Source organism: Malaya genurostris, chromosome 1 (assembly GCF_030247185.1).
Source record: "Malaya genurostris strain Urasoe2022 chromosome 1, Malgen_1.1, whole genome shotgun sequence".
Lineage (NCBI taxonomy): Eukaryota > Metazoa > Arthropoda > Insecta > Diptera > Culicidae > Malaya > Malaya genurostris.
In genome coordinates, this window is record NC_080570.1 from 12,216,004 (window position 1) to 12,227,510 (window position 11,507).

At 40.3% G+C, this 11,507-nt stretch overlaps 1 protein-coding gene across 1 annotated transcript in view; it reads right to left on the reverse strand.

The window, feature by feature from the left end:
• LOC131432669 (uncharacterized) overlaps nt 1-11,254 on the reverse strand; it is a 33,427-nt gene extending 22,173 nt beyond the window's left edge. The window contains exon 1 of the mRNA XM_058599076.1: nt 10,632-11,254. Coding sequence (XP_058455059.1) covers nt 10,632-10,689 — 58 coding nt within the window. The 5' untranslated portion in view covers nt 10,690-11,254. The remainder of the gene's footprint in view (nt 1-10,631) is intronic.
• Nucleotides 11,255-11,507: the final 253 nt, after the last annotated feature.

An 11,507-nucleotide genomic window follows, 5' to 3' on the forward strand; every position in this document is an offset into this window, starting at 1 on the left:
AGAACTACTTTACCTGTTATGGGTTTGGTAGTTTTTAATAAGACCAACTCATCTGCGTAAAAGTCTTCCTGGGCCCGTTTGTAGTGAAACACCTCTGCTTCCAGTAACTCTATTTGTGTAAGTGGTCCAGTGAATGGGACCTCGCCTGTCATTCTTTTCTTGATGTTTGCTGGGAAACGTTGAACATGAGCCGTAACTCGAAGCAGATGTTGCCAATTAGAGAAAGTACTTGGCTGCAAGAAGTTATAACATAATTTCACGTTGTGATGAAGTACGCTCGGTCGCAGTTCCTGTGTTGTCGTCATCGAGTCTAGTGAATTCAACGGCCAGTCTGTTTTCCGTTTCCACAAAAAAGAAGAAGCCCTTCTCCAACGGCTTTTGGTGTCGAATTTCGGATGGTTGTACCATTTTGTGCCTTCATCCGCCACGTTCTCTTTGCTTGGGACATATCGCCATTCTGCAATGTCGGATGACTCCAAAATTTCGCTCACACGGAAGCCCACGAAAGGTGAGTATGCACGCTGATCTGAGCGTAGCCAACACAAAACATCAATTGCATCAGTCCAGAAGAAGCGGCGGTCTATTTTGATTGAGTGTCCTTCTTGAATATTTTTAGCGAAACGGACACCGATCAGCGCCGCTTGGAGCTCTAGGCGAGGTATAGACACAAATTTAAGTGGCGCGACTCTAGTTTTAGCACCAATTAGGGCACACTCAACGAGATCATCTTGTTCAAATCAAAAATAGGACACGGCACAAAAACCTTGCTCGCTAGCATCTACAAAGGTATGTAGTTCGACTTCAACCACAGATTCGGTCAATTTTGCAAAATAGCACCTAGGAATTCGTACCGCACTGGCTTGTGGCACATAATCTAACCATGTTTTCCACTTTTGCAGGTGTCGCTCTAAAATCGGCTCATCCCAGTTTAAGCCTGAACGCCAGATTTCCTGTAATAGAAGCTTCAGCGGCATAAGAAAATTGCCCATTAATCCGAGGGGATCGTAGATAGACATAAGCACACTGAGGATCTCTCGTTTAGATGGCCATTTTCCGTTGAAGAGAAGGTCGATGTGCTTTTTCTTTGATAATTTGAAACAGAAATCGTCGGACTCAGTGTTCCACCACATGCCCAGTACCTTTTCAAAGGCTAGCTCTGCACTAATATCCAGACTTTTTTCTGAAACGTCACCACTATTTAGCGCTTTCATAACTGCTGATGAGTTTGAGATCCAACCCCTCATTTTGAAACCTCCTTGTTGGTGAATAAAGCGAACATCATTCGCCAATTGGATGGCCTCTACTTCCGTATTAACGCTTACGAGCATATCATCGACGTAATGGTTGTAGCGAATAGCTTTTACCGCGGCTGGTAATTGTTCTTCAAATCGGTCGGCGTTCTTGTTTACGATGAATTGAGCACTGCTTGGCGAACAAGAGGCTCCGAACGTCATGACCTTCATAACGTACTCTTCAGGTTCTCCTCCTTCATGTGCTTGAAAAAGAAAGCGTTGACTTTGCCGATCATCATTATTCACTCCAACCTGGTGAAACATTTCTGCGATGTCACCGCAAATGGCTACCGCACGTTCTCTGAATTTATACAGAACTGATGGCAGAGGTGTCAGTTGATCTGGTCCCTTAAGTAGAACGGAGTTGAGAGATATACCTTCTACTGAGGCTGCAGCATCCCATACAATCCGGACCTTCCCCGGTTTGTTTGGGTTGATCACCGGGAAGATTGGTAGATACCAGACACGATTTCCTTTTGAATGTCTTTCTTCATGTGAAAGCTTCTGGATATAACCTTTTTGCTCGTAGTCCGCAATTGTATTTTGCAATGTTTGGTATAGATTTGGTTCGCGTTTCATTCGTCTCATGAGACAATTATGGCGTTTAAGAGCCATGGATTTATTATTGGGTAAACGTACATCGTCGTATCTCCACAGGAGGCCAGTAGAGTAACGACCGTTTTCGAATTTCGTACTCGTTTGTAGAATCTCAAGCGCACGCTGATCAACTACGGACAATATTTTCTTAGAGGGTGCCGCAATTCCCACACTATCTAGCGAGAAGTAGTTTTTTACGACAGTGTGTAAATCTTCTTCAATATCCTCGGTTTTAGAACATATGTGAAAATTGTGAGTCGTGTAAGAATGTATACGACATTCATCCGAGCACGCCCCGTAAATCGTCCACCCAAGACGTGTTTTTGTTGCAATTGGTTCGTTTTCGTTACCCTCACGACTACACAATGGATGGCCCAGTCGAATATTGTTAATTCCGATAAGAAGACGAGGACGAACGTTAGCATAGGACTCCACAGGTAATCCTTTCAGATGATCATACTTCTCACATAGTTTATCGACAGAAAGAGATTGCGCTGGTAATTTCAAATCTTTAACGGTAAACACATTAGAAATCGTAAATTTTTTATTTTTGTTCTGAGTCCCGGATATCTGTAGTTCGACACGTTCTGCTGAGTCCTCAAATCGACAATGATCAGCTGTCCACCTAATGCATAGTGGATGTTTCTCCCCGCGGAGGTTTAGTTGGGCTGCCAAGTTCTCTTCGAGTAACGTTATATGTGAACCGCAATCGATGAACGCATACGTGTGAATTGTTTTTCCATTGTTGTGGACCGCAACCGGTACGTATTGGAACAGCACTGACGTTTCATTTTCTCTATGTGTATTGCAGTCATACTGATGAATATTCGCATCTTTAGCTCCGTCTAATCGTGCTGGATTTTGATTGATAAATACATTATCATTGCTTTGCTCGTTGTGTAACAGATGATGATGCTTATAGCTACAGCCGTTTTTTCCGCAAATCTTGCCGGACCTGCAAAGCCCTCGATGTAATCCTAAACACGTTCGGCATAATTTGTTAACACGCACCGCGGACCAGCGCTCAGAATGACCCAGCTGAAGGAAAGTTTGACATTTTGCAACACTGATACATGTCTTCTGACAAATCACACATTCGGTAGTAGCGGGTTCTGAAACGTTTCGGCATGAACGTTTAGAAAACCATCTTCTTTTTGGTACCTGCTACGAGCTTTATTGTCATAGGGGGTAGATAAGGATGGCATTGTCACTGCGCTGGCCGCTTCTGCCACAGCATACAGCCAATCGCTAAATTCCAACAAAGAAGCACGGGGCAACTGTAACCGATAGGTGGCCCAGTTTAATTTCACCATTGGCGGGAGTCTTTCCACCAGACCCTGTAGAAGGGTAATGTTACTGAGATGCTCTTCCAAGTTACAGGCCCTCACCGTGGCAACCATATTCCGAACAGCTAGAGCAAAATCAACCAACGTGTTCAACTTGTCTGCCTTAGGCGCAGGAATTCGGTTAATTTTCTCGATAAGCGTGTGTAGAATTGTTTCCGGGCGACCAAAGAGCATCTTCAAAGTCGAAACGACGTATTCCAGGTTCGATGGGTGTAACAGTTGACACCTTACTGCCTCCATAGCTTTCCCACGCAAGCAGCGTTGTAACCGTACGATGTTTTCCTCTGGAGTGTATCCACACAATCTTGTCGTATTTTCATAGGTGGCAAAGAATAATGGCCATTCTTCTGGATTACCACTATAATGCGGTAGCTCCTTTGCAACTGCATGGCGAGCAGCGATTTGGCTCGAGTTGAGCAGCACTGTCTCGTTTGCTAAACCCATTCCTTTGTGATGGTGTAGCTCTGGAGCGGTAGGTAAAACCGGTCGTAGCGGAGATGAATGACTTCCTGGTGAACGAAAGCTGCACTCGATCGCTGACCGGGAGGTAGAAGGATAATTGTTCGCCGTGCCGGAAGCCTCCATCATCAGTTGGTATTTACGTTGAAGGAACTTCCGCTCCATGGCCCTTTCTTCTTCAAGCATCTTAAGCTGTAGGTCAATTGATAATTGGACTGGGTTTTCTGCTGCTAGTGGAGCTGAAAGTGACGGTTGAACTTCAGGTTGCGTTACAGCGGCTGAAGGCGATGGATTCGATTCCACGGGTGTCTCTACTAGTGATATCAAATCACCAGGCACTGTTGGCGTACCAATATTCGCACAATTTACACAATTCCAATCGTGGTTAGCAATGTCTTCCGTGACTCCAACGCAGTCGAAGTGGTACCATTTTTGACAATGGTCACAACCAAGGGTGGCAAAAACTCGCTCATAAGATTCGATTTTTTCTATTAATCAGCTCACCTCATGATTTACGATGCAATCCGTAAAATGATGGTAAAGATGAAACTCATCGCTGATCTAAGCAAACACACTCACCTATACAGAGCACCGCTGACATCAAATTATGATGGTATTGATGGTTCTCAGTTTTGATTTCATAGCATTTAACTCTCATTCCTAGTTTTAAAAAGTGAGTACTGAGTTTGGCATCACCGTACCGAGCTACACCGGTGAGTGTATGCCTAAACCACAGAGCTGCCAACACGACCCAGCTTTGCGGTTTTGTTTTTGCTGGTACTCAAAGCGAGCACGTACGAAAACAAAAGTCGAATCGTAGCGTGATGTTCCGTAGCGATTGAATTTCATGTCTCGAGCTAAACACAACTGGCTACTAAAATCGAATGCGTTTTCCAGCATACGAAAACATGTCTTGAGAATTGGATTGAAATGGCATCGATTCGAACGTTGGCCGCCCATGACAACTCTGTTGGATGGGGAATACAAGCGAGACAGTGTCACAAGAATCTGATTCAATGTGTTGATGTACAAACACATCAAATCACAACTCACAAATCGTCGCTCAGTGGGTTCTAATATTTGATGTGCACTCAGCGCTCATCTGCTGATTGCTTGACACTACGATGTTGAGACGATGTTTTCTCTACACAAATGGTTACCCAGTTACTCAACTCGCTCAGCGATGCTTCTGAAACCGATTTGCAGGTGAGCTGAACTCGGTGATGATGAAGTACGGAGTTGATTATTGCCAGCCCTGGTCACAACTAACCATTCGGCTATTGTCTTTACGTCGACAGAGTGGACAATTGTTGTCTGCATGGGGTTGTGTCTGACCACGAGGCGTCGTGCAATTCCACTAGAGTCGTCCGAAAAAACGAGATTTTAAATTGTTGCAGCGTACAACAAGAAAACAATATTCCGTGATTTTTAATCCGTATATTCTCAAGAATGACGAAATTAAAATCTCCTGCAAATGATAAAGCTAAGGCTATTACAGGCAATAGGGAGTGCGGCATGTTTCTATAAGTTTTCTACCTACGTTTTGTGGTTTTCAAACTCTCGTTAACCTGGCGGATCTACTCTTGAACTCGACGGAATGACGATTCCAGGTATATTTGATTCGGTCGACCAAATCATGCACGAGCCAGTAGCTATTCTATAACCTCACTCTATCGTAGCCCTGAATACAAATAGTTTACAATATTTGAGTTCAATTACTAATTATAGTATGCCAAAGGTATACTACCTCAACGGTTTAATAAACGATGAAATACAGAACTTTAGAAATATATAATGCATAAATGAAATGAGAAATAGTATCAGTTTAACTAACAGAACACTACCACGCGGTGAAAAGTGAACTTGTTCTCTCTTCCTCTTTCACTTCCTTCTTCTGACAGCTTCCATTCCATTCGAGCCGTCCGTCATTTTAGGCAAGGTTTTATAACAAGAGGTGCGCTTCGCGTGAGGGGCTTTCGCGACACGTTACGAAGCGTTACATGCGTTACTCATTTGTGGGTTATAGGCGTTACAAATCGTTACATGCGTAACTTTTTTTTGTTATTTTTAGATGTTAAAAAACGTAACGTGTGTTACATTTTTAAATTCAAGTTTGAAATTCTGATCCCGAATCTGGTTTGTATTTTTATTATTTAATTATTTTGAAAATCCAGATCCAGAGCTCAATTCCAAAATCTAGGCTCTGTATACAGTTCTGGAATTTAAGTCCAGAGCTCAGCTCCACACTTCGGTTTCAGATCTAGAAATGAGCTCCGGAGTGCAGCCTCAGAAAGAAGTTCGAGGATCCAGAATTCAGTTAAAGAACCCAGGTCCAAGATTCAGAATTCTGGTCCCGGATTCTGTTGTAGAATTTGAGTTAAGAATTCAGCACCAAAATTCAATTCTAGTATCCTGTTTCAAGATCCAGTTACAGAATTCAGGTCTAAAATTGAATTCCTAAATCTAGTTCCGAAATTCAGGTTGGAAATTTTAACACAAAATCTGGTTCGGAATTTATTTCCAGATTTCAGGTCTAGAGTTCAGTTCCCAAATTCAACTCCTGAACTCAGTTCCAAATCTTAAATTCAGAACACAGATCCAGAATTGATGTCCAAAATTCATTTTCGGAATTCAGTTCCAAGATTCAGTTTCAGAATCCAGGTCTAGAGATGAGTTTCAGAGTCCAGGTCAAGAATGCAGTTCCACGAATCATGAACCCAGGTTAAAAATTCTCATCCAAAATACTGTTCCAGAATTAATGTTCCGAATTCTGATCCAGAATTATGTTCTAAATATAATTCCAGAGTAAATTTAAATTTCAAAATCCAATTTCAGCATCCAAGCTCAGTATTTATGTTCAGAATTCTGGTCCAAAATACGGTTCCAAAAACCTTTTCCAAAATCCAGTCCTAGATCCAGAATTGATTTATAGAATCTAAGTTCAGAGTTCAGTTCATCAATTTAACTACTGAATTTAGTTCCAAAACCCAGGTCCAGAATTCTGTTCAGAAATGAGTTACAGGATAGAGCTCCAGAATTCCGAATTTAACTTCAGAATCCAAGCCCAACGCTCAGTTTCAAAATCTTGTTCCAGAATTCATGTTTTAATATTCTGATGGCTCGAGTTTTTTTCGTATTCAGGTCCAGAGTTCCAAAACCCAGATCAAGAATACATTTTAAGAATTTAAGTCCAGAATTCATTTTCCGAGTTCAGTTTCAATTTCAGATTCCAGGTCCAGAAATGAGTTCCATAATTCAGCTCTAGATCCAGAATTCAATCCCAGAATCCAGACTCACAATTCTGATGCAGAATTCATGTTCTCGATTCATTCCCAGAATTCTAATCCAGAATTAGGTTCTAAAATTCCATTTTTAAATTCAGTTTCAGAATCCAGGTTCAAAACTCTGATCCAGAATTCAAGTTTTGAATTCAGTTTTCTAAATTCAGTACCGGAATTCAATCTCAGAATCCAGACTCATATTCGGAATTCATTCCCAGAATTCTAATCCAGAATTATGTTCCAGAATTCAGGTTCAAAACTCTGATAAAAAATCCTGGTTCACTATTCATTTGCAGAATTCTGGTCTAAGATTCCATTCAAATGTTCGAGTTTAGAATTCAGTTCCGTGATCCAATTACAAATTACAGTTTTCCTGGTTCGGATTTTATTTTAAAAATTCAGGTCCGAAATTTATTTCCAAAATCCTGTTCCTGAATCCAGGTTCTGAATTCTGATCCAGAAAAAATTCGATGGCTCGAATTTTTTCCGCATTCAAGTCCAGAGCTCAGTTCTAAAACCTAAGTCAAGAATATACTTTCATGTCTAGAAATGAGTTCCAGAATTCAATTCCAGTATCCAGGTTCTGAATTTATTCCAGGAATTCAAATTATGTTCAAGAATTCAGTTCTAAAATTTAGTTCTAGAATCCAAGTTCGAAATTCTGATACCAAAATACCAAAATCCAGAATACAGGTTCAAAATTCTGATCCAAAATCCAGGTTCATTATTCATTTGCATAATTCTGGTCCAAAATTCTGTTCATGAGCTCGATATTAGATTTCAGTTCCGTGATCCAGTTCTGAAATTATTTTCAGAATCCAAGTCCGAAATTTAGTTCCAAAATCCAGTTCTTGTATCCAGGTTTTAAAATTCTGATGGCTCGAGTTTTTTTTCCGCATTCAAGTACAGAATTCAGTTCTAAAGCCTAGGGCGAGAACACATTTTTAGAATTGAAGTCCATAACTCATTTTTCGAATTCAATTCCAAAATTCAGTTTCAGATGCCAGGTCTGGAAATGAGTTCCAGAACTCAGTTTTTTTTTTTTTTTTTTTTTTTTTTTTTTTAAACCCACCACACTCCCCCACACCAAAAAGCTTCAATTTGAAGCCCCCTGGTAGTGGACGCAACTAGTCTCAGCGGAAAAACAAGAAACAAATAGACACTGGCAATAATAATACTAGAAATACAAATTTAATTTTGATTCAAAGTCCGCTGAGATTCTATTTATTCATGGTTTGATGTGCAATTTATTAAAGTGGAATCCCAGTGGAAAAGATTTCCTTTTAAGGGATCCACAATTTAATTACTACGCTATGTTGGAAAGAAAGTACAAATTAAATTAGGTAATTAGTTATTAATATGAAATACTGTTGACGATAAATACATTACATTATAAAACAAAAAACTAAATTAGCTAAATATCTCGTTCAGTCTGTGCTTAAAATGGTACTTTAGTCTAGCCGCAAATGTGGCACGATTGCTTATTCCTCGCATGTCAGGCGGAAGTGCATTATATTTAGTTGGACCAACAAAAAGGATCCGTCTTTGACCAAGGCTTGTAGCTGCTCGAACACGAAACAAATTGTTACTACGGCGTGTTGTTCTAGAATGGGATATAGTTGGGAACTGTAGGTTATGGTGTACTGTGGATTTATACAAATTATCATGGATGAATAGCAACGTTTGGACATCACATAAGTATGTTATTGGTAAAACATTATGGTTTCTGTCAGAGTATAACAATAGACTCGAGAATAGTAAGGGTTTATTGAAAATGATTTTTAGGCATCTGTTCTGTAGAGTTTGGAGTTTCTTCAGATGAGAACTAGCGGCTCGCCCCCACACCGATACCAAGTAGTTGAGCTGTGAATGGATATAAGCAAAATAAAAATTTAACAGCACACGCTGGGGAACAAAGGACTTGACTCTCCATAAAACACCGCAGTACGACGCCACGTGCTTGGCAACAAACTTTATGTGGTGAGCCCAGGTTAATGTGGGGTCGAAATATATGCCCAGATACTTGAAATAGTCAACTTTTTCAATAATATTGTGTCCAAGCTGGGGATGATTATGCGTTGGTATAATTTTCCTTGTGGAACGGAAAATCATATACTTAGTCTTAGTTTCTAAATCTAGGTCCAGAATTCAGCTTCAGATCCAAAATTCAATTCCAGAATCTAGACTCAGATTTCTGATACAGAATCCAAGCTCTGAATTCATTCCCAGAACTCTAATTCAGAGTTATGTTCTAGAAATTAGTTCTAAAATTTAGTTCCAGAATCCAAGTACAAAATTCTAATCCAGAATTCAAGTGTTAAATTCAGCTCCAGTATTCAATAAAAAAACACAAAATCCAGATTCAAAATTCCGATCCAAAATCCTGGTTTAGAATTCATATGATGAATTCTGGTCCAAAATTCTGTTCAAGAATTCGAGTTCAGAATTTAGTTCGGTGATCCAATTACAAATTACAGTTTCAGAATCCAGGTCCAAAATCCAGTTCCTGAATCCAGGTTCTGATTTTTTATTCCACAATACAGGTTCAAGATTTAAGGTTCATAATTTCTTCCAAAAGTGATTTCCAAAATTCAATTCAGCCACAGAATCCAGGTCCCGGTCAAGAGTGCAGTTCTAGAAAACAGGTTCTGATACAGAATCCATTCATGGATCTGGATCTGGGCCAGTGCCATATTACAATATTACTGGCACAAATACAGATTCTGGCCATGAGCTTGAATCTAGAAGATCCAAAACTCGAACCTAGAACTGGACCAGTATCTGAACTTAGTATATTACTAGATTCAGACCCAGATCCAGTAATATGGTAAGACTAGTTTAGGAATCTGAACTATGACCAGTAATATGACAAATCCAACTGCTCTTTCGCATTCGAGGTAAACGCACTCAACAAGGTTTAACATTGAACGAACATTTTTATTCGCATTCACGTCATCCGGTTATGTCTCTGACATTATCTATTCACCTTTTTTGCCTCACAGCTCTAAATAGAATTTATTATTTGCTCATAAACGAAAACCTGTATTCTCGAAGCCGAACCTCTGAGCTGGGTGAGATCCACAAGCAAGTTTTTTTTCATTAGTGCATAATAAAAGGTAGATTTTCCACTCCAAAAGGGTCCTTAATTAAATTCAGTAGTTAAACAGCAAAACAAAAATATACCAACAATTTGATACCGTTTTATAGAATAAATTAATTTCAATGATTTAATAACAATGTTTCACTCATTGCAAAAATTTCCCCACCGATAGAAATAATAATATTCAACTTTGTTGCAATAACAAAAACTAATTAATTTTCGCATTTATTTACAATCAATTTCAATTAGCACCAACACAGATAAATATTGTTTGTCCAAACATAAAATTGATTTTAAACTGCCGAAAGGATACAGGACAAGAGCAAAAACAAAATACTCCCCAATGATTGGAGAATGTTCAATTATGGAAGCACTGCAAACGCCGAAGCTAATTTCGCTTCGTTGGACTAATTGGTGAACCCACAAATCCAGTATGTGTGAGGAGATGACGACGGAAACCAAAGTTTATTTACTGTTCAATAATGGATTTCGCCGGCAAACGCACCGATACTTCGAAGTCACTGTGATGGAAAGCTGTCAATAAGCAATCACTTACCACAGTAGGCCGCTGCCAGTAGCGTCAGAATAGTCCACAGTACGGTGGCTAGCAGCATTTTGAGCTTGGTGTTGTTTTTTTCACTTTATCACTTGTCTGGTTTGATTACTAATCATGGGAGATGGAGATCATGGAGTCACAGAAGATATTTCACTTTCACAGAGAACGAGAAAACCATTGGTTTCAGGAAAAGGAAAATTTGGCCAACAAATCAAAACGACGTGGCGTGTGACGACATGTGCCGTTCTCTGGATCCATCATCACAATTTGCACTCATGTTATAAGTAAACTTCATTGCAGTGAAGTTCCTTAGGTTGTCTTATCGTGTCGAAATGTATGAGGGACAAAAATTGCTCAATCAAACGTTATTTGCCTACTGTCCAAAAATAATCTAATCAAATCACATCAGCAGGAACATTTCCTCTACAAACAACTTAACGCCCGTCCACCGGATTGCCACCACTCACTAGCGGAATAATTTGTTAGCAATTTCGACGGATGATAAACCTCCGTCTCATCTATCAAACACAATAATTGGGATCAACTTCGAAACTTTCGCAATTTCACCGGGTCCCGAAAACTGAAAGGATCGAATATCGGATCGTTCCTTTTCGTACAAAAGCCACCGGTAGACTAGTGCGTGAGGCGGCATTCGTCTATCCTTTTAACCGAATGTTTTGCTTCACTGAGTGTCAATCGGAACCCATCAAGGATGCGCATGATCTGGCGGAGCACGTGGCCGCACTCGGTGTGGAACTCACGACGTTGCGGCGGCGGCGGCGGCCGGTTGATGTTTTCTTTTTTCCGCCAAGAACAATCGTCAATAATTGCTGCCCCGGAATCGTTCCACTTTGCGTACGTTTCGGGATTTGTTTC